This window comes from Canis lupus, chromosome 34 (genome assembly GCF_048164855.1).
Source record: "Canis lupus baileyi chromosome 34, mCanLup2.hap1, whole genome shotgun sequence".
Lineage (NCBI taxonomy): Eukaryota > Metazoa > Chordata > Mammalia > Carnivora > Canidae > Canis > Canis lupus.
In genome coordinates, this window is record NC_132871.1 from 16,189,497 (window position 1) to 16,214,933 (window position 25,437).

At 32.5% G+C, this 25,437-nt stretch overlaps 1 protein-coding gene across 1 annotated transcript in view; it reads right to left on the minus strand.

The window, feature by feature from the left end:
• UBR3 (ubiquitin protein ligase E3 component n-recognin 3) overlaps positions 1–25,437 on the minus strand; it is a 227,572-nt gene that overhangs the window by 54,944 nt on the left and 147,191 nt on the right. Inside the window, exons 28-31 of the mRNA XM_072811042.1 lie at positions 22,913–23,113; positions 21,351–21,487; positions 15,028–15,113; positions 3,055–3,160 (exon numbers count right to left, since the gene is read on the minus strand). Coding sequence (XP_072667143.1) covers positions 3,055–3,160; positions 15,028–15,113; positions 21,351–21,487; positions 22,913–23,113 — 530 coding nt within the window. The remainder of the gene's footprint in view (positions 1–3,054; positions 3,161–15,027; positions 15,114–21,350; positions 21,488–22,912; positions 23,114–25,437) is intronic.

The window sequence follows — 25,437 nt, forward strand, 5'->3', positions numbered from 1 at the left end:
TCTGCCTTTGGCTCAAGGCGTGATCCTGGGATCCGGGATCAAGAACCTCATGGGGCTCCCTGCTTCTCCCTCTGCCTCTGTGTGTCTCTCATGAATAAATAAATAAATATTTTTTAAAAACTGTTAAGAGAATAAATCTTTAAAATTTTCATCATTAGAAAAAGGTTTGTAATTATGTGCAGTGACAGATGTAACTAGACTTACTATGGTGATCATTTCACAACATATAAAAATATATCATTATGTTGTAATTAGTTTCATTATACCTGAAACTAACATAATGTTGTACGTCAATTATATCTCAATTAAAAAAAGGGATAGGAAAAGAAAACCTAAGTGAATTTCCTTATAATCAGGGAGTGGGGTAAGACCTGAGTGAAGGTAAGTCAAATGGCAGAATTAATAATTAAAAAGATTAATAAATATGACTATATTAAAAAAACTGGATGGCAAAAAAATCATAAAGTAAAAACACATTTGACAATCTAATGAAATATATTTGCAACTTATAATACAAAGGGCCAATATCCATAATCCATAAACATGTTTTTTAAATGAAGAGGAAAAAGACTAAAAACTCAATGTTTAGAAGTGGGCAACAGATAAAAAGTTCCCAAAAAGAAATGCAAACAGGCATGAATGTAAGATAGAGGTCTCTGAATTGATCACATAGTTTTTCATTAGGAAAAATTTAAGTTTTATAAAATTAAGATTAACGAATCAAGGGGAAAAAAGGCAATCTTTAAATACTAAGGCAAATGAGTCTCACTATAAATCAAGTTGATGGCATAACACAAGAATAAAAGTTACTTCAAATGACTTAAAAACAGTACTTTGCCTGTATATCCCTATATTCTAGGTCAAAAGAACTTAAGAGTCAGTAGTAATAGCATTTTAAAAATAATTATAGTTATACTGTAGGTGATGGAAGTAATAATAAAGGTAGTATCATTGTGAACCTAGATTTTCAAAATAAGAGAAAAAAGATGCACATGACAAAAAAGTTAAGAAATAAAATATAACTTTGCAATCTACCATTTGAATTACAAATACCAGTAAGAACTAAAGATCTTTTTCTCAGTAGAGAAAGAGAGAGAGACTGATTTCTGGGGCATCTGTGGCTCAGTTGGTTAAGTGACCAACTCTTGATTTCAGCTCAGGTCATGATCTTGATCCTGAGATCAAGTCCCGCGTATCTGGCTCCACACTCAGTACAGAGTCTGCTTGTCATTCTCCCTCCCCCTCTGTCTCTCCTCTTGTCTGCTCTCTCTCTGTCTCTCTCTAAAATAAATAAATCTTTTTTAAGAGAGAGAGAGAGAGAGAGAGATCCTAGCTCTGTCCACTGGAATGGCCTACAAGCCTAAAAATAATTATGATAATACCCCTTATCATCCTGATTGTGATCTCTAAATACCATTTCCCATTAAAAGGAACTACACAGAAAAATGGCTGATGCCAGGTAGAGAGTGTAAAATGTACAAAATAAGCCTACATTAACTTACTGTGCCAGAAAGCAAGGATATTATCAAAGACTACTCGGATCATGTAAAAATACACAGGGATTCTCACTAACCTAAAAGGGAGCAATATATACGTCTTTGAATTGGTATTTTCACTTTCTTTGGGTAAATACCTAGAAGCAGAATTGTTGGATCATACGGCAGTAGTTCTATTTTTAATTTTCTGAAGAACCTCCATAGTGGCTACACTAACAATGTGTAAGGGTTCCCTTTTCTCCACAATCTTGCCAGCACTAGTGAAGAGATATATGCACCCCTGGTTCACTGCAGCATTATTTACAATAGCAAGACATGGAAGCAACCTAAGTGTCCATCGATAGATGAATGGATAAAAGATGTCAAATATGTGTGTGTGTGTACACACACGCACACACACGCAGCCATAAAAAAGAATGAAATCATGCCATTTGTGACAACATGGATGGACCTAGAAGGTATTACACTAAGTGAAGTTAAGTCAGATGGACAAATCCTGTATGGTCTCACTTATTTGGAATCTAAAAAACAAAACAAGCAAGCGGACAAAACAAAACAGAAATAGACTCACAGAGGAAACAGACTGATGGTTACTAAAGTGGAAAGAAGTTGAGGATGGATGAAATAGGTGAAGGGGAGTAAGAGGTACAAACTTCTAGTTATAAAATAAGTCATGGGGATATACAACATAGGGACTATAGTCAATAATATTGCAGTAACTTTGTATAGTGGCAGATGGTAACTAGACTTATGGTGGAGATCATTTTGTAACGTACAAAAATACTGAATGTCTATGATATACACATAGCTTTGATGCAATTATCCTTCGATAAAAATAATAAAGTAGGACAATTTGCACTGAAAAGAGGAATGGCAAAAATGGAGTGAACACATCAAATACATAAAAATGATAAGATCATCAAATAAATAACCACGACTTTTTGGTCACCACTGGAAGTTGCTACAGCATCAATTCATTTTCTTTGAAATTTATAAACTGGGAAAAATCAAGCATTCATCCTACCAAATACCAATACCATCTTCAGGGTAACCAAATAGATGATATGGGGAAGTTATCCCATAAATTAAAAAATCATTCCTAGCTAATAAATCAGAAGTGAGATTTTGCTTTGTTTTGTTTTAAATCACTCTTTTGAAGTACCTAATGAAATACCAGATTTAGGCAGGAATGAATCATCAGGGGTTACAACACTGGGTGTGACTGATGGGGAACTTTACAGTAAAGGGATCAGACTAAGGTTACCTGAACCCCCTGATCAATTTTGACATAAAAAGAAGGGCAATCAGCCATTGTGTACCTCCATTCAAACTTTTTAACTGCATAAAAATTAATGGGATTCTTTTAAACATTTTCTCAGATGGTATGAATTGTTAGGCGATTTTTATAGAAAGTATAATGGTAAACATTTTTTATTTTTTAATATATCTGTGTTTAATAAGGAAAATTCACACATTCATAAAGAATTTTACTATTTTAATACTTGACCTGTTTCTCAAAAACAGTTTTAATTGACTTTAATCTCTCAATAATACTTACTGTGAGTTCACCTCTTCTACTAATTGCGTAAGCTTTCTCCAAGGATTATACTCAGAATCAATGCTATAAAGTCGCATGTGCAAGGCTAATACATGGAACAGCTGATCTAAACAAAATGAAAAAAAGGTAATTAGAAAGTTCACGTAATCCTTCCAGAGCAAAATTCAGACAAAATTTCTAGCTAATTCATATGGAAATATTTTCCATCCTCCTAATTATAATTCACCGAGTTTAAGTATCAACTACTTCACACTTTCTTTTAAGGTAAATTCTGAAATATATATCCAAATAATTTCTACTGGAATCTGGACTAACCTTATGCTCAATCTTAATACTGGAATGGTTTGTCTTCCTCGTCTCCTGTCACAGACCTACTTTTCCTTGGCTTTATGCATCAGATTTGACAATTGGCACTCTTGTGGCCATCTCCTAACGATGATTTACTCTTATCAATACCCTAATCTGAGTGATACTGACAATGACATCGACATAAATCACTGTTAGATGAAATTCTTTATGTAATATCTTCCCCTGTATCCTCTTTAGACTGAATTGTGACTTCACTATCTTTTGATTCAACATGAAGAAAAAAACTGAAATAAAACAATATTACTTAACAATTATTCCAGCTGTTTTCATTTCTTTTGTCTAAGCTATAATAATCTACAAGTCTTAACTTTCTTTTTCTTTTTTAAGATTTTATTTATTTATTCATGAGAGACACACAGAGAGAAGCAGAGACATAAGCAGAGAGAGAAGCAGGCTCCTCACGGGGAGCTCAATGTGGGACTTGATCCTGGTACCCCGGGATCACGCCCTGAGCCAAGCCACCCAGCTTGGTCCCAAGTCTTAGCTTTCAACAAAATTCTGTTCATGACATTTGGGGAAAAAAGACTTTTTCTTTAAAATTTTAAAATCAGGGCAGCCCTGGTGGTGCGGCAGTTTGGCGCTGCCTGCAGCCCAGGGTGTGATCCTAGAGACCCTGGATCGAGTCCCATGTCGGGCTCCTTCCATGGAGCCTGCTTCTCCTCCTGCCTGTGTCTTGGCCTCTCTCTCTCTCTGTGTCTCTATGAATAAATAAATAAAACCTTAAAAAAAATTTTTTTTAAATCATTCAGAAGAAAATCCTAAATTTTACTTTCATATCACATGTCCTTTTTTGGTGCCAAAAATGATAAGGAATGGGTTAGATTATCCTGTCACAAATATTCAAAAACCTATGTGACTCAAAAAGTCATTTTTTAGAAAGTCAGATAATACTTTCTGACATATGACTAAAATTAACTCTTATAATCAGACAGAAAAAAGGCCAAATAACACAAGTATATTGTCACTTATTCTCTAAATTAAAATAATCAAAACGAAACAAGGTTTTACTTCTCAAGGCAACTAACTTAGAAATCAATATATTTTAGATTAATTTAAGATCCATCAATATGATTTTTGTGTGGGGTCGTATAGCAGTAGAAGGGGTAATAGTAGTAGTAGCTGTGGTTTGGGGAAGCTTTTGTAAGACATATGAGAGCTATAAGATGAACAAAGTAAGTATTCCACTCTGGAGCAGGTAGAGAAAATAGGAGGTGGGCAGGGGAACTGAATCTTAACACTGGACATAACTGTAAGTTTCAATCTCATCTCTCTATAACAAATGGAATGTAAATACCTTAACCTGCTTCACCTCATGCTGTAAGTCAACGTATAGTATAAAGCCTTTCTTAAAATTTCTTCATCCTACTAATAGTCCACATTAGCTGAGTATTTGTTACATGTCAAGCGCTATTTTGAAATCATTTAATATAGATTACCTCAATTACTTTTCACAAAAATTCTACTAGGTAGGTAATATTGTTATCCCCAGTTTTGAGACCAGTTAAGGTTCCCAAATTTCCAGTTTTTTCAGTAAACTGGTTCAACTAATACCACTGACAACAGGAATGTTTTCAGCAGAGAAATAAAATGATGAAAGATATACTGGTCATTTTATTTCAATTCAATTCCACATAAGATTGTTTCTCCCAAGTACATAATTTATAACAAAAGTGTCTAAAACCTGAAAGTGTTTTTTAAAAAACAAAAACAAAAAAACAACAGGAATTCCTTGAATGGAAAAATATTAACTCAAATTGCAAGGTGAAGAGTTTTAGATTTTTTTACATAGGTATTAAATGAATTAAAGAGCTGTTTTTAGTATTTCCTTTCATGATGAAAGTCAATTATCAGGGAGTTTTTCTGATTTAATCAAAAGCATATAAGTTGCAATTTTACTAACTTGTTTTGCATTGAAACTATGGTGGCATAGAAAAAAAATGCTGCAATTTATCTATTATCCTGACCTCTACCATAATTAAAGAAATACAAACGTTGAAGAAACTTTTTCATCTCTTCTATGTCCTCATTTCTGCAGATGAAGAAAAAGACCCAAAGAAAGGAAGAACCTTGCCTGATCACCTTATTACTTACTGGAAAAGCTAAGAATACAGTTGAAGATTTGCTACTTCCTTGCTATTTCTACCACTCTCGCTCTCCTTGGGGGTTTTTATGATTGAAAGAAAAAATTCCTTTCCACTGTTATGTAAAACTGATGCTGTAACCATGAGGTATCTTCTAAAGCTATTAATACAATATATAACAAGAGTCTTTTGTTGACTTTGGAGCTGAAGAATATCTAATAAGGTACATCTATCTTTGAAAAACAATGCTAGAAATTGCAAGTAACTTCAGTAGGAAACAGAGAATTGGCCAAATAACAATCAATACCTTTCATTATTTATTCTATGTTTTCAAATTTTAGTCTGAGGGCTATCTATCAATAAGAATAAACTCTCATTTAGCAGTAAAAATATTTCTTATACTAAAACAAATATTGACAGTAGTAGATGTAGGATAAAGAGAACCTACGTCATAATCAAAAAGTTAAAAACTAAAACTAATGGGAAAACATTTCTTTAAGTTTTATTTCTTTAAGTAATCTCTACATCCACACGGGGCTCAAGCTCACAACCCCAAGATCAAGAGTTGCATGCTCTTCCGACTGAGCCAGCCAGGCACCCCCAAAAACATCTTAAATATCAACTGTTTGTATGATATTTTAAAAGTTGATTTTTTTTTAAAGATTTATTTATTTATTCATGATAGACAGAGAGAGAGAGGCAGAGACACAGGCAGAGGGAGAAGCAGGCTCCATGCACCGGGAGCCCGACGTGGGACTCGATCCCGGGACTCCAGGATCGCACCCTGGGCCAAAGGCAGGCGCCAATCTTGAATAACAACAGTAAAAAAAAAAAAAATAGATAACTTCTTTTCCGGAACAACATGTTTTAAAATTCTAGAACCACATTTATAAAAGCATTTCAGAAATGAGAAACATCACTAAATTTATTTAGAGGTGTACTAGATTTCAACATATGTATAGGAGGCACCACTATCTAGTAGGAGCCAAATCCTTGGTTTGAATCCAAGCTCTATACTGATCATATGTTCTTGGACAAAAAACCTTAGTTTTATTATCTGTAAAATAGGAATAATACCACCTTTCTGGCCTGTTATATAGCAATAATAGTTATAGTAATAGCATATATCTGTAGTGTGTAGGTAGGTGTGCTTACATATATATATATACATATAAAGTTTGCAAGAATAAATTCCAAATAATAAATTTAATATTTCTAAACTTGAGATATCACAATTAAAATCAGAAATTATGGCATTACAAATATCAGGTTTCCACATAAAACTACTCCATAAAAAATATTAAAATATATATTTTTAAGTCTCTTCTCTCTCTTCCCCTGAACTTTTGGTACTACCCTAGTTGCTTCTCAGTTACTTTTACATGTTCTACCCTAGTTGCTTCTCAGTTACTTTTACCTGTTCTTCCTCTGTTAAACGTTAAAAGGTAACATTCTCCACAAGGAAAGAAAAAGGAGCCCTTCTTTGGTTCACTTTCTTCCCTCTCATTCTGCACATACTACTTCAACAAATTTAACTTCCATGTCTACTTATAAGTTTACAATTCACAAATTTCTCTAGCTCTTCAATGTTCAAAAGGTACCGCAAAATCAATATATCCAAAAATAAACTGATTATATAGCCCAATGTTATCTGGGCTGCAAAGTTCAGTTCTTCTTATAGTTCCTATTTGGGGGAATGATATCACTGCCCTTACAAACACCAAAAAAAACCAAAACCAAAAACAAAAACAAAAAAATAGAAAACAAAAAACCAACCAACCAACCAAACAAACAAAACCCAAAACCAACAAGCAAAACAAAACAAAACACTTGGGAACTCAAATCCAACATCCTTGCCCTCCATAGCAAACTGATTATCAATCCTATAGGTTCTACCTCCTATGATCCATCCTCTTCTGCTTCACTCCACCGCTACATCATTTCTCAACTGGATTACTCAAGAATGCTCATTCAGCTTCATGCCTTTCATTTCACTCTCTCCCAATCCTTGGAAACAGTAAGTCCATCACATTATCTTATAACTGGCTGGTAAACCACTGAAGGAACAGATTTTGAAAGCCCTTCATGAGCTAACCTCTTTTATCTCTTAACCTTCTTTCCTCTTCTTTCCAAGTATTCCCCAGTGTGTCATGTTGTCTCATTCTGTCTCTGCAAGCTGTTCTCTCAGCCTAGAATAGTACATTCTTATTCTCCAGGCAAACTTGATTCATCTTTCAAGAGCTAGTTCAAATGGTCCTCTGTAAAGTTTTCACTAATACCATAACTGAGACAGATGTAACCATTCCTTGCTTTATACATTATCTATACCTTGAGTTAATTCTATTTTATTACTTCTTATATAGTCCTGTAATTATTTTCACAGGTTTTTCTCTCCCGTTAATGGTGAGAGCTCCCTGAAGAAGACCATTGTGTCCTTTCCTCTTTTGTACTTCCTAGGCTAGCGTAGTGCTTGGTATATAGCAGGATTTTGTTTAAGTATGCTGAATATTATGAATGAATCAGCAATCCTATAAAAAAATCATACAATATAAGCACAAAATTCATGAAGGATTTATACTCTTCCTTTTCTGTCATAATGACACACTGGCTCAGTAACCAAGAAGTAGGCCAATTAATCAGCTCTAATTTTATTGCCCCAAAGAGACTAACCTCTCAACTCTAACAACTAGAGCAGTGCTTGACCTATTTGCTCCCACCATCTTCTTCCCCCTGTTGGTTGTTCTGACAACTCACTTGGGACAAAGAATTCTATTTTCTGTAATACCAAATCAACTTCTTTATAACTGTGACAAGTCTAAAGCATTATAATGTGCTTCATCACAAGACAGACATGTCCTTACTAAAACAGAAAACACCACTGAAAGATTGGTTTGTCCTTAAAAAACAAAACAAAACAAAACAAAAAACACCCTATGACTTAATTATAAGAACTCTTAGCTGGAACAAAAAGGTAAGTTTTAACAATTCCTTCAATCTTTATCAATATTAAAATAACCAGCAATCTAAAACTGGTAGATTACTTCTTAGTAGAACTCATGTCATTAAGACAGAAATATATATTAAGGAGTTGTCCTAATAAAGACTTTCATAAGTTGGTTCCATGTTAAATTGTACCACTGTTAAAATTTACTTATAGTAAACCTTAACTGCGTCTGTGTTTCAGATCATTCAAGATTTTAGTCCTATCAGTGCAGTTATCCCTGATTAAATAACTGTCAATGAAAAAAACAATTAGCCAAATGATTCTCTGAACTACCACAGGGGTGAAAAAAATATCAATTTCTCTATAAATTACCAAAGTAAGGAAATGGTTCTGACCAATTTATCCAAGGTGAATACACTAGGTGTAGGTATACTCCTTTTAGAGTTGAGTCAGCTAACCCTAGTTCCTCTACACACCCAAGAAATTAGCTACAGAAAGATGGGGAAAGGCTCCTCAAATAAAGTCTGGGAACAACTCTAAGAAGAAAGGAAGATCTGCAGCTCTGGTTCCCAAGAAACAGGAAATTCACGTCATGGAGCCACAGGAGCTGACTCATCTTGCCCCATTCCATTCCTCATCACTCCATGTAAGGCAGAGCAGGGAAGAAAGTATCAATCATGGTAGGAATTTTGAAGGGTCAAGAAAAAATTTGGTAATAGGAAAATAATATATATAAAATACTTGTTTCATATATAAACTAGATGTTAATGTATATACATAGATGTGTATATATACTTTTGTTTTATTTTGTATCATTTAATTCTTAAGTTAACCACGATAGTTATGTCAGATAGTCAGCACAGCTATCATCATCCCCATTTTCACAATAAGGCAAAAAATTAGGTGACTTTCCTAAAGTCCAAAAGATAACAAACAGGACTAAATCCAGATCTTACAACTCAATGCTCCTTCCAGCACTGTATCCTATGTTGCTTCTAGTCAATGAAGGCACATACAAGTTTGGGGATAAATAAGCAGAGCTTTGCTTAGAAGATGTTTTATTCCCCCATGTGAGCATGGGAAAATGTGAAAGAAAAAAGCTATCTTTAGTACCTTCCTGCTTTCCTGCTTCCCAGAGTTCCCATGTCTCTATTCCCAGGCACATTATGCTATCACTCTCTGGTCACCTCAAGTATCATAGCATTAGTATTAATTTCATGGAACTGTTTTCCTTCTACTTTTAAGGTTTAAATGACTGGCACCCTACCACTTTACATTTACAACATTGCTTGGAACAATATGGGGAGAGGTACAAATCTGCTTTTACACATAGGTAGTAATAGGAAAGGTAAAGAAAACATTGGTTCTTAGGAATCCCAATTTCCTTCTTGCCAAAAAGGACACACTCCATGAATCCAGTTTTTTTTTTTTTTAATTTTTATTTATTTATTTGATAGTCTCACAGAGAGAGAGAGAGAGAGAGAGAGGCAGAGACACAGGCAGAGGGAGAAGCAGGCTCCATGCACCGGGAGCCCGACGTGGGATTCGATCCCGGGTCTCCAGGATCGCGCCCTGGGCCAAAGGCAGACGCCAAACCGCTGCGCCACCCAGGGATCCCTGAATCCAGTTCTTATTTGAGTACCTCATTTAAAACTGAGGAGCAGGAGTTCTAATCATAGTGCAGAAGAAAGAGATGCCCTGCCCTAAACCTAACAAGATTTGAGGACCCCTATGCCCTGATAGTGAAAATTATTAACTGTGGTACCTAGTTCCTGGAATATACAAATAATAAATTAAGGAAGGTTTGGCTACCTGGCCACAAAACATAGAAACGTCAGAATGGCTTTAAAGAAGAAAGCCACTTCTTTTAGCTCAGATTTTTAAGACATACCCTTATCCCTCTAATCCAGGCCTCCCCAAATTAACAATGTATTTTGCTCCCAATAGATAAACTATATCAATCTTTGGGAATAAATCCCATTCTGATCTCATCTCATCTCTGAACAGGTCAATAGAACATCTGTTAAGCCCTTTAAAAAAAGGCTGAACTAAAAATTAACTTTTATCTTGCATCTGGTCTCCTTACCCACACATATCTGTACACAAATTTGATAAAGGTAGTGTTGAAACAGTAGAAATAGTAACATCAAAATTTATAAGGTATGAAGACCTGACACTGAGTTCTTACAACAATCTTTTGTTTGGGTACAAGGAAGAGAGAATCCATGAGGCAAAACAACTTGCTCCTAAATCATCTGCCTATTCATAAAGAATACAATTAGGAGGCAATTTCTATATTTTTTATATTAATTTACACATTTTGACTGTTATAATGATTTGGTGACCAAATTTTCCACCAAATTTTACGGGGTAACAAAAAGAATAGAACAAAATTGTGATTCAACTCATTTGTAGGATTCATAATTTTTAAATCTAAGAATAAACCTTAATAAACCATAGATATCAGAATTTTACCACTGTTAGAGAACAAGGTCAAACTACTTAGAAGGAATTTTGTGATCTTACTCAACAATATCTTCATGCAGTCTTACAGTAGGATGAAGTCAACATCAAATAGTACTTCTAACTCTGAAATCAACAAAAATTCATTCTTCAAGCAATTAAAATTATTTTAAATTGCCTGCATATATCTAAGCTGGATTGCTTCCTATAAATAACAAATAGGGGCAGTTATTCACCACATGCATCATTTCTTGATGAGATCATAAATTATATCAAAATTAAGTTAGAGCCCCGCAATGAAAATGTCAAAGGAAAGGTCTGCCATAACCTCTCAACTAAAGTTTGATTTTTAATCTCTCTATAAAATCATGAAATTCATTTGTAATGTGAACTGTGGCTTCTTAAACTACAGTAATATGCAGATAGCCTCAGAACCAAAGATACGGAAAGATGTTGTTTACCTAAAGACAGATATTTTTTAAAAACTATCCTCAATATTAACAATTTATCAAATGACATCTCTTCCCTCCACTCCTACCCCAGCCACTGTTTTCAACAATTTCTACTTGAGAAATACACTAGGATCATCATGGCAAAAAAGTGTTGAAAGCCTGTTAACTTCATTGGAATCTATGGTGCTCCATATCTACCTTCAAATCACTTAAATAAAGAAATTAACTAATTTTAATAAAACATTATTCTTATTAAAAGGTCATGCCTTCAATTTTTGCATCTGTTTTGTCCTACATCTATTGCTAACAAAATTGGTGGTATTTATTAGTGTATATACCAATTTGCAACAAAAATCCTAAATTCACTTATCTTTTATAGTCTTGTTCAAATGCCATGTCATGTTCAAAAGCCTTACTGATTTTACCAGCTAAATATGATCTCAAACAAGGGGGAACCAGTCGTATACTAGTGAAAAATAAAAGGAAACCCAACTGGTATTCAAGAAAGAAGGAATCAGGACTTGAGAAAATATCTGAAGGAGTGGCCCAAAACAAAAATAGGAATCTCAGTGAAAGGTTAACAAAAGAAAATATAAAATCATAGGAGTGTTAGTGGGTATAGCCTGGAAAGATCCCAAGGCAACAGTATATAGTAAGATGTTTTTTACTAAGTCCATGGGTAAAATGTCTTAAAAATTTATGTCCTTTGGGATACTTAAGGGCAAGGGATATGTCTTACATAACTGAATTTACAGTCAGAAGGGCTGGGTTCAAGTGCAAGCTCTGATATTTTCCAGTTGTATGACTTGGCAAGGCAATCACTCTGAGCTTCAGTTTCCTGTTCCATGAAAAAGAGATAACACCTATTTCACATGGTCGTTCCGAAGACTAAATAATTTATGTGAAAGTACTTCACAAACTTTAAAACTACAAATGTAAGGTATTATTAAAATACCATAGTATGCTGCTTTGTTACTTTTACTCATTTTTTACTTTGGAAGATTTCCCAGATACATATTTAGGAATAAACTTTTATTATGATTGGATACTGGTCACTTTACTTCAATACTTAAAAAATTTGAACATGTAAGTGCTGAATGACACTGTTCTACTACAATTTTATTTTATTTTTCAGTATAAATTTGGCCAGTAATATTTTTCGCTTTCATTGTTATAGAAAGAGCAATCTTCTCCCCCTCTCCCTGTATGTGTGTGTACGTATGTGTCTATCCATAAGGATCTATCAGGCATTATTCAAGCCATTCTTGACAAAATTTATGTTTTCTTGACTAACCTTCAATTTTATCAGGAAGTTGTAATGGAACATTATTCCAAAGTGTAAGTTCCATATCATTGGCTTAATTAGTGGAACATTTTCTTACTCTTTCCTCAAAATATTATGAAAAGATAAAAAGACTTTAAAAATGAGATATTTAAGAGGAAACAGAGAGCAATAAATAGAAACAGGAAAATACTGACCTATGAGGAGTCTCTAGAGAAAAGAGAGAAATTTTGTTTAATAATATCATTAAAGTTCTACTAGAAGATGGAAAAAATGAAATACTTGATTTAAGGTCCTAAGACACACCATCAATTTAAGTTCTGGTTTCAACAAATCAGGTTTGAGTTAGGCTTATGTAAATAACAAATATATTAAGTTTATTTCTACATTTGCAAAACAGTGGAATTTTATACAACATATAATATATTCTACATTAGGATAAATAATGCATAAGCAATTGAATAATAAATCATATGGAAAATAAAAATAAAAACCATCATGTTGTACAACCTAAATATATACAACTATATATGTCAATCATACTTCAATAAGGTTGGGGGAAAAAAGGACTAACATAAATCATAAGAAAAAGAAAACTGAAAATCATATTAAATTTAGATTTAGGATGATCTTCATCAGGATCTTTTCTATACCGGCACATTATGATTGCTTATTCATAGAAGAAAATAAAAAGAAAGTGGAAGTAACAATTTAATAATTGAAATTAAAATTAAGGATGATAATTGAAGTAGTTGCTGCTAGAATTTTTTACTACTATTTTTAAGATTCTGAATAAATTCATTATTTACAAGTCTCTGGATAAATTTAAGTACCTCAGAGGAAAAAAAAATGAAGTAGAGTTTTTTAACATAAAACTGAAATTCCTTTACTAAATACTTTCTAATATAACAGTTTCTGGAATATTAATAGCCAATGCCAAACAACAATTAAGAACAAATTAATAAGAAAAAGTAACTTAAATAAGGGAACTTACAGTTTTTGCTAATTCACACAGTCTAGAAGCTAAAACTCCTTTGTTTTAAAGGAGTTTTAAAATTTTAAAACTTCTCCCTTAAAACATAATACTAAATGACTGAGTATATGTATGGTTTCAGGATATACAAAAGTCAGTAAATACTAAATATTCAGTAAAAAATAACTTCCAAAACCTTACATTTCTAGGAATCAAGTGATAACCCAAAATAAGATATCAAAATCTAATACAACTAGTAAGAATTTTAAAAGTAACTCAGTTGAAACTTCACATAAGTTTGTACCTTAACATTAAAAATTTCAAAAAAAGGTATCTGGGTTGTTCAGTCAGTTTAGCATCCAACTTCTGATCTCAGCACAGGTCTCAATCTTAGTCATGAGTTCAAGCCCCATGCTGGACTCCATGCCCACTGAAAGGCATGGAGCTCACTTAAAAATTAATTAATTAAAAATATAAATAAAGTAAAATAAGTACTTCAGAGCTTTGCTTTGAAATCATCCTAAAATCACATACATATTCTCACAATAATATGAATATTTTTGAAAAATCTGTATGTTGGTAATTTTTAATTACTAATATTTTTAGCACTTAAGAAAATATATTCATTTTTCAGAAGAAAATATTATGTATTTTAAACAATTTTTATTTCCTGTACCAATTATGTTAAGGTAACATTTTAACTCCAGTGATTTGGGACCAATAACTAGCTATACCTGACATTAACATTACCCCTAGTATTCACATTAATTCTCTTGTTGGCTAAATAGTGATAGCTTCAAAATCATGCTCATGAAAAATCTACATTAAGTTCCAAATAAAACTTCTCTCAAACTTACACTTACAAAAAGTATTAAAGAATCATGCTCATTTTACAATATAAAGTATATTCATTAATAAAAGCAAACATCCATAGTTTTAATATATTTTAATGCTCACATCAAAATACAGCACAAATACCTTCATTAATTAACAACAGCACTGTATCTATTACAGGAATCTGTAGGCAACACAAATTATTTATAAAAATATTTTCTTAAATCCAGACAATGTACAACTTTTCTAAAAGAATTTAAGTTTGAAGATAACTTTTTATAGCTAAGAATACTATATTGTTTAATTTTGAGCCAATGTAAATCTGATCTATTGGTATGGAATTTATTCACACTGAGTAATCATAGTATAGAAAGAGCTAAATATTCATATGATTCTATGAAGTATAAGATTAACCATAAAACACATTAATCACCATTAAAACTGAATATTTATAACATAAATAGATTTGAAACTACATCAAAAGATCACTTTGCCTGTATAGGCTTTCAAAAATGACATAATTAAAAATGTTTTTAAAATAAAATGTTATAAATTTAGCACTGTTTACTACTTACTTAAACAAGACCTTTTGCCAGCTGTGCTTGCACCACCTGAACACAAATTGCCTCCCCGATGAATTAATTCAAGTTCCAAATTGGTTCTGTAAGTAAAGCATTTAAATATATCTCAATTAGGCTGAAGCAACACCTTTTAATTTGTGTTACTGATATGTCTGAGTCAACCTAAATAATAAAGTTGAAGAGCTTTATGAATAGCTTACATAATATCTGTAATAATATTTTATCTGATATTTAGAAATAAATATGTGTTCATATTATAACCTTATATGTTCATATTATATGTTCATATTATAACCTGCAAAACTGCACATCATGATATAATTGTTGCGCAATCCCAAATGTTGGCAAATACTAAAAACTGGGCCTTAAGGAAAAGAACAGCAACACATTTCATAAACCTGTACATGAATCTGATGAAAGAGTTTATACCCAACTGTTAGCCACTGAGTGGTTACTGTCATATAAAATACAAGGGCATACCAACTTTCTATCAGAGAAATGGTTATCACTCACTGGAGCTTAAATGGTAACTAGAAATCAATATTACACAAAATCACTAACATCAAAATAGCTATGAAAAACACATTATCATTAACAGTAGTAGTCTCTTCCATAGACTTCTAAAATTAGTTTTATTAAAGTATACCGTGCAACCACTGACATTGCTAAACATCAATAAAGTTCACATAGGTTTGAAATTATAATATATTTAGCAATTATTAGCTTACAGATTAGTAATAATTAGTAAACTGACATTTTAAAAATCAAATTGATGCAAAATCTAAAGATTTACTCAAAAACAATGAAGTAAAATAGCCAATGAATTTTGCCAGAATACATGAGAATTCTAAGTGATAAAATGCTTGTATTTTTATTTCAACAATATTAATAAACTTAACACACTTTTTTTGCCACAACTAAAACTGAATAAACTAATTTATAACCAAGATATGCATTTGACACTAACAGTGAGATATCCTCACCTTAAAAAAAGAAAAGGCAAAATTTCAAGCTTATTCTGCAAATGAATTCAAGGAAAAATATTATCCTGTGTTACTTAAAACAATTTAACTGGTTTGGGTTGTATTTTTAATATAAAATGTTTTGAAACATTATTTTCGTATATTTACTTATACAAGCAAAGTGTTAACAAAATTAATATTCTTAGGTCTGTACATTCGCCACCCATTTCTAAAGGAATGCTTTAATCCTCTCTACTGGGGTGGGGGAAAAGCAATTTAACATTGCTAATGTTCCTGCTCAGAGCTCCATCTGGTTGCTGCTGATAAGGGCATCTGTGTGACAAGGGAATTTTCCACCCTTCAGGCGATTTGCATTGCTCACTGAACTTCTAAAAACCTACCAGCAAGGAAGCAGGGACAAGGATTTCATATTAGTGGACAGAAAGCGAGCGGAGACCAGCATGTGTTCCTTCATCAAGGGAATATAAATGAGATCAATATATTTTGTTTTCACAAATCTTCTGTTGCCTAATCTGTAGAAAAAAATTAACGGCTATATTCTCTTATAAAAACTAAGATTTCCTAGATTGTACTTTTAAAAGAGCTAACCAGAAACATGATCAATTCTCACAAACAAATGTCAGAACCAGAATGTCAACTTTTTATTTTAGCACAGTTTGCAAAAATATTCATTAAAATATAAATGCATGAACAATTCTGTTTATTCAATCAGCAAATAAAATACGTTAAAGGATGACAAACATGTTATCAGGAATTTGATTTTAAAGAATACTTGAAAGAAAACTACTAAATCTAAATTAATTATTTCAGGTTATGGTTAGAAAGTCTCCTGAAAAACATTCCTTCTGACATTAAAAAAAACGAAACAAAAAAACCCCAAAACAAAAACCCTACCTATCCAAAGGGTTAGTATCATGTAATAATTCAGGACTTTAAAATATCAATGTCAGAAGCCCTAACCCTCAACTTTTCCTTATTTCATTTACATCAAAATTGGCCCTTTGAGACTTGCTAGAGAAAAGAACATACAAAGTATCATATGCCCCCATGTCTGATCTTTCCTCACTGTAGAAAATTTCAACATGATATTCTGTTTCTGCTCTCCTGAATGGATATAAAAATGAAGATTGTTCTCTGAGAAAAGCATACTCTACTTTTTATATTTCTAACACAAATCCATTCAAATTAGTTTGGAAAGAAAAAAAAGAATTAAAAAATCTCTGTAATTGAAACAATAACAAGAAAGACTGCTTGGTGCCCATCAACATATGCCATATAAAAATTCCTCTAACTATGCTCCAGCTTCTTTTTGCATGACTAAGGTCTGCTTTCCCTTCTACTCCCCCCTACCCTCCTCTGGTATGAACTTCTATTTTTAGAGCTATAATTTAAAAAACAAATTATGTGTATACACATGTACACACAAAGACACTCAAACACACACTGGTATTAGTGGGTTTAAGGCCCAGGTCTACTGGTTGAGCAAGTTACTCAATATCTCAGAAAGAAAAAATATCTTTGCCCATACCATAGCCTATATTACATAAAACTCACTCAAGCTCTAACTCTTCCAAGAGTTAGTAGAACTAATTCCCTTTTCTTGAGGCAGTAAAGAAACATTACCACATACTTTATATTTCAACTTGTTCATCTTCCCTTTTAAAGTTCTATAGCACTTTTTTTCAATATGATCTTTTTAAAACAAACCACATTCTGTTTTATACAGATTGATATATATTGGCTTTGTCTCTCCAACTAAACTGTAAATTCCTGGAGAGCAGGTACCATTTCAGATAAAGCTTCTAAAACCCTGATGGTACATAGCAAATTGCTCAAAAGCACCTTAGGAACTGGCAATCTGTTTGAGTATGAAATCAATAAGATTCTCTTTAGTCCTTGTAGCTTATTCTCTTTCTTTTCTTGACTCGACCCTTCTATTCCCTTAAATCCAGCAGTCAAACAAAAAAAGGGGAAAGGGGAGGTGCTTTATCAAAGAATTTCTTGGTTTTTAAAAGGATTCATAATTTGGTATTTTAGCAAGCATTCCTTTTATTTTGAACATACTTAGTTTATAAAGTTTAAATGTATAATGCAACTAATGTATAAAGTAAGTTTCACTCACTCTACTGAGCAGTTTGCCCACTGTGACTTAAAGATGTCTCTCCATCTACATCTCAGTTACTTATGTTTCATTTTTTTATCTGTTTCCATGTTTCTCACTTTATACTGGCCAAGTGCCACTCATCGATACCTCTAGCCTATATGTAACCTGAGCCCAAATCCTTGGAAAAATCAATTACTAAAATTAATGTCATTTATTGTTTCAATAAAGAAATAATGAATTGGTATTTAGGTGAAGAAAGCTTTCCTCCCCCAATTAACCTTCCAAAATCCATCTGAATGACTGATATTTGCAACAGACATTTTTTTGGAAATACAATAAAACTTGAATATAGTAATTTTGATTAATTTTATAGAAAGATATTATTCAACAATTTCTTCTCTGCTGCCCTCAAAAAATCCTCCAAGGCTTCACCATGCAAATAAAATGAAAAACAAAGAAATACTGTATTGCCCTACAAAAACAAAACAAAATAACCACCCCCCCAAAAAACCCAAAACAACCCCTCTAAAACAATTATTAAAATTAACAGCTTTATAATAAGCTACTTAACCATTAGAAATATTTTATTCCTAAACATCAAAAAATTTAAGTTCCCTAAAAAGCAAACTAAATTACTCATTCACAGTCAGGAGAAATTCAGCTCTTGGAAATAAGGGTTGTATTCCACTCAAATTACTAATATCAGATACAAATAAATGTGCACATTCTAATGAATTGTACATTTAGGAATCACAATATTTAATTTAAAAGTTAAATAACTCAAAATAAATTTACTTCTAAATATTTCACTTAAACATTTAAGCATTTTAAATATTACCAAATATTTTAATGCCTACCTTTTAGTCATGAAAATAATCATAATCTGTAATCAAACATAGTTATGAAATAAGGTTATATGCTAGGCACAAGATATATATAAAGGCCTGATTTCTTCCTTGAGAAAATCAAATTCTATTCAAATAGGATGCAACATACTTTTTTCCCTAAGTTCATATTTTTATTAATTTTTTAGTTAATTTGTTTTGTTTTATTTTATTTTTCATGACTAAGTAAAACTTATAGAAGGAATGTAATCTCAGTGTGAGAACTTTGCAATGGCCTGAGCAATTTTAACCAAAGGATAATGAGTTTTTTAAGGGTTATATACTTTCATTTTCAGAAGCATTATCTTGTTGCTTTAGAGTTTATCATTAGCAATCAGAGAAAAATGAGAGGAGAGAACATATCTTTTGATTCTCTATATATACCCAGAGTAAATAACATCTGATATCTGTACCTGTTTCTCTATAAAAAGAGAAAAACCAAAATACGTTGGCCTGAGAAGTCTATTAACCACAGCAAGCTATAGAAGTTACTTATATATTTAAGAAAATACGAATTTATACTTTCAAAAAACAGGAATCTAAAACTTCCACTAAACTAATTTAAATCAAGTTATTTGATTTATCATACTACAGACAGATCCCATAGACAAATCATTCCTATTCAACCACAATTTTCTTATAAGATCAATCCTAAGAAAATAAAAAGCATAAACACATAAGCAACATAAACATAGTATTTACACACATGTACATATATACACACTCATATACAGATCTATATAAACACACACATATATACACATAAATATGTACACACACATATACACATGGCATAACTGACTTGGTCTACATTCATCTCAGTTTTCTACATTATCACAAAATTGTAAAGAAGCTTTTTAAAACCTTGAAACCAGGGTAAAATTAAATCATATTCAATTTAGTTTTCACAAAAAAATGTATTTTATTACAGTATGCAGCTAGTAACTCTCCAGACACAAAATGTTGAATTAATTGTTATTTCTTCTCCTGAAGTATTCCAGATAAATAACAATAGTTTAGGAATGTGCAGACTAGAAAGTTACTTCCCAATCCATTAGATCCTTTTACATTAAGCCTGTCCAACATTTGCATTCTTAAAGACTAGTGTTTCCTTATCTTGAGCTCTAACTTGCTTGTAATTTTCCCACTTCTGGTTCCTTTTTTCTTGTGTTCTAAAGACTACATATACTTCCTTTACTCTTGTTATCCTCTGCTCCATGAATGGGGCAGAGGGATTGGCCCTGGTGAACTGCATGCTCATATGACCTATAAAAGATGAATACAGGGAAGGAAAAAGGACAGCTATTGAAACCTTGACTCAGAGATCTGAGTTCTACTTCTGTGTGCCACTAATTTGCTGCATGACATTCAAGTTATATTAGTTCTCTAAATATATTATTTAATCTAAATCTAAATCTAATACTATTATAGTATTAGACACTCAAGTCATATTAGATATGTTACAGATATTGACATTCAAGTTATATTATTTCTCTAAATCTAAATATAATCTCTAAATCTAAATCTAATACTATTATAGTATTATTTGGGACAAAATACAAAGTATGCCTCTAGGGATATCCAGGAGTCTACAGCATCAATTCTGGCAGAATGTGTTTACAAGTTTCTGATTGTGCCTGTATCTTCCCTATTTACGTTTTTACGGTTCTCCATTTTCATTCAATTAAGTTTTCTAAAATTCCTGTCTGGAACTATTTCTTAGGTATTGAACGCCTACTCAGTCAATTAAAATAATCCTACCTAATTTGAAAGATGAGAAGTATTTACCTCTGTTTTCTTGAGCCCCCTGCCAGCTACTAATAGAGGCTTAGACACGCCTGATCTCTTGCTCTGTCTCCCTTAACTGATTTTCTAACAACTATAGGATATTACCATATATTTTACTAGCTTAAAACAAACAAAATAAGATCTTCTTATTTACAAATTAAAAAAAAAATTAAAAGTATTTAACATATTACATACAATGTTTTTGTTTTTAGTATCATCACTTTTTGACAGGACTTAAACAGTGATTTCTTAACAATACCGTTTAGCCACATGCTTTGAGGTAGACATCAGTCCCAAAATGTTAATATTACACTTTTTCCCACATATTCTATAATATATAATAATACTTCACCCAATACTTCATTAAGATAAAAACTTCAGAAAATGAAGGAAACCTACATTTTTATGATCCTTTGAGGAGGTTCTAAAACTAGCCATAATTTCAACCACCATAAAAATACACATCCTTTACTCAAATAAATATGAATGGCATAAATAAAACAAAAAAACCAACTATTAATAATAAGTAAATTTTAAGTATATACCATGTATACCTACCTAGCAACAGAGTACATAAAGAGAAAATCATTGTCTGGTGAACCTGGAGTCTTGCTATAGTCTCTATATTTTTTCTGAGTGGTATTTTTGATATCTTTCATTACAGATTCCATTTCTTTACTTAAGTTGGTTTCTGACTGTAAAAAATGCAAACATACATATAAAGTTTATTCATATTCATTTTTTCTAATATAGTCTTAACACTACAATGTTTATCATATGAATATACTAGGAAATAAAAGTTAAAAAGTTAAAACAGATGTACATTAGCTATCCACTATAAATATACTTAGTGCACAAAGATAAAACAGATCTGAAATATTTTCTCTTATTTTATCCTAATTCCATATTGTGATTGGTTAGCCTATAATCTAACTATGAACTAATCACAAACTTATATTCTAAACAAATAAATGAAATGTCATTAAAATAATATTTTAGAACAGTTTCCATGTTCATAAACAACCTTTCATTTAACTTCATATCATAAAAACTAATATTAATGTCCCTGGTTTTTGTTTTTTTTTAAGATTTTATTTATTCATGAGAGAAACAGAGAGAAGCAGAGACATAGGCAGAGTGAGAAGCAGACTCCCTGCGAGGAGCCTGATGTGCGATTTGACCCCAGGACCCTGGAATCACGACCTGAGTTGAAGGCAGATGCTCAACCACTGAGCCAACCAGGCATCCCTAACGTCCCTTGCTTTAAGGATATTTTAAACACATAAAAATTTAGATTTAGAAAAGAAAAAAACCACAGACTTAAAAATTAGTCTTCAACTGAGAAAAGAAACTGCGAGAAGATAAATCTTTGAGTAGCTTTTAACTATGAATTTGTTTCAAAAGTCAATTAATACTTTCATAAATTTACTGCTTAAACTAGGCACAGCTATCGCTTCTTTCCAAGACCATATCATAAATCTATAATGAAGGTGAAATATTTAAATATTTAAATCAAAAAAATAAATCCTACTGGATGGGATAAAAGATGGGTTCACTTACACCAAATCCCACAATAAAATAGTCTGAAGTACAGTGAATAGTTCAATTAAGTGTATGATACTTTAACTAATACACACACACATAAAATGTATGTAAATCTATAATTACACATATAGAAAGTGTGTGTATGTAAATGTATCATTTTAATCCTAATATACCTAATGGGCATATTTTTAAATGATTAGACTGTGCTTTACATTGCAAGATACATATATATGTAATTTGTTTATTTGTTTGGCTTTGCTTTTAAAGATTTCAACATCTTAAAAGAGTCTAACCATAGGTAAGCTTATAGATTTCATGCTCTGGAAGATGTATATTAAAACTATAACAATTTAGACTAAGGAAAAGTATAGCCATTGGTAATAATTTGTTCCATTATTCTCATTTTTGTTTTTAGTAGCCACAAACAGAAGAGAAAAACATCTAAAAGCAATTGCTTTTAAATGTTTAAAGGTCCAGAGTAATTTAGAAACGGAATGAAAATGAAAGGAATGAAAATGAGAGTTGAAAGCAGAGCTGAGTTTACTAGGATATTTCTGTCTTACACTGATGCTTACTGGGAAAGCTCCCGGCCGTCCCTGCAGCTCCTCTACTTCCTTTATGAGATCTTGGATGCTTTTGTTACTAGGACGTTGCCAAAGGTTACTTTCCACGTTGCTCCCAGGATAACAAGGAAGAACACTGTTAGCAAATTGCCTACAGAGAGGACAGGTGAATTCTCCTTTGTCCACGGAGAAGCCCTGAAGAACCTGGTCATTCTAAAAGATGAAATAAACATACAGATTTATAATGCACGCCTTTACAGAAAACAAAAATTTATACCATTACATTTTATAGTAAACAAATGAACCATGCCAAAAAAAAGACATCTCTAATATATATCATAAAAACATAGTCTATTGATGTAATGAGCATTGGGTGTTATATGCAACTGATCAATCACTAAACTCTACCTCTGAAACTAATAATACACTATATGTTAATTGAATCTAAATTTAAAAAAAAGATGTTTCTTGAAAAAAAAAACCCATAAACAAAATCTCTCATTTGACTGTTGAAGCTTATCAAATCACTGCTTTCAACATGGCAATCATGCAACACTTGCCACCACCAAGAACTGCTTAAGTATCTTACTCTTTCCTTAGTATGAAACATTCAGATAACGATGCAAGTGATGCATAATAGGGATTCAAGATAAAGAATAACTTAAAAAGTAGGCCATATTACAGTGGATCACCTTCTCCTACCTCTATGCCCCTATTTCTACAAACTGTAGGTGACCAGTGGGAAGATTCAGTGCCCACGTTCTTTGATGGAGAATAGACAACTTTTGAGAATAAATCAAGCCTAAAAAATGTGATGTGTCTTTGTCTAACTGCCAAACACAACTGACTGGACTTCATGCAGTGAATCTGTTTAGGTTTAATGGATAGGGGAAAGATTTAGTACGAGTACTTAGAATGTAAGTGTGGTAGGAAAGGAATTAATTTAACATTCTTTCCTTTAAATGTTTCTGATAGTAAGAGGAGGAAACCAAATTTTTTAAACACAGATACATAAGCATATGTGCCTAGTAGGAAATTCTTGCTTATGAGAGACTGCTACATATGCTATCTAACCAGAGGATTTAAGGCAGGAATCCAGACTGTTATATTTGTTCCTTTCTTTTGCCTGACACCACCACAAACAGCCATTTTGCTCTTTTAGGCCATTATAATTGTGCAGTCCTAACCACTATATTGCTCTTTTTCCCAGCAGTCTCTTTCTTACTCTGCCACTAACCTAATGCTTTATCTCAGAGTATGTTTTAATGCGTTAATGTAAATGTGTGAATGCTACAATATGAACATTATTCCCAACAAGACAAAAATAATGAGGAGAAAAGGATACCAAGAGAAGAAAATCAATTTGCCTATGGTTACAAAGGTAATGACAATGTCAAGATGAATTTAAGTTTCCCCACTCTTAATTTAGTGCTCATTTCACAATATCTCAGATCTCAAATACATTAGCTAAAAGAATCAAGTTCTATTTTTTACTTTTTGACATTTATTTTTTTCCAGTTCTTAATAATGTAACACCACATCTTCTTAAATCCAATTCTACAAATATTTACTAAAGCTCCTATCATGTGTCAAACACTGTGCCAGGTGATAGCATAAAGTCTTAAGGTACTAATAATATAAAAGCAAACAGAAACAAATAAATTATAATAATTAATGTGAAAAATACAACAGAGAAGGCTTCTCAGAGACTTGGGAGCTAAGTTTCAAAGATATAGAAGAAGAGCATATAGAAGGTTGGGGTGATTGAAGGACATTCTATCATAAGCTCCCCTACAGCCTTAATTTTAAAGAATACTAGATCTCCCTCCTTGCCTTAACTGAAACTAGGATTTTTCCTCAAGCCTCCCCAGAAGCTTCCTCAGGTAGGCACTGCTCATTCTCCCACACCCTCACACCTCAGTATCCTTCTCATCTGCTGGCTTGAGATCTTTACTCTTGCATTCTCCCATCTTTGTGTCTCATGTCATCTAGGGATATTACCCTTTTTCCTTTCTTTTTACTGTCATCTACTGCCCTCAATCACTGATGACTTTGGTACCTAAATGACTTTTCCTCATAGCTCCAAGTCCTACCATCCTCCTATGTTACTTCAGCATATGTGGGGATAACCAATCTTACATCTTAGTCCATCAGCTCTTTGACTTCATTAGCTCCTATGGCACTGACCTCTATACTACTCTAGCACCTGTTACCATGACCACCCCCTTATACTAAAATGACCCCAAATTGTCCATATCTGAAAAGATTAAATCCAAACAGCTTACAGTCTGCCTGCCAATTCCTATCTCTTTTATGTTTTAGTTCCTCTCTTCTCTCCCAGTTTATCAAGCCTTTCCTATTCCGCCTATACACTGTGATGTACCACTTCAAAAACTCTTTGGTTAACACTTCTCATTCCCCCCTCCATCTGTCCTTCTATCATACATATCACATAAAATCTTCATATAAAATTAATCCATTGTATGACTTCTCCAATTCTGCACTCAAATTAAGTGTTGTTAAAGAAAACTGCAATA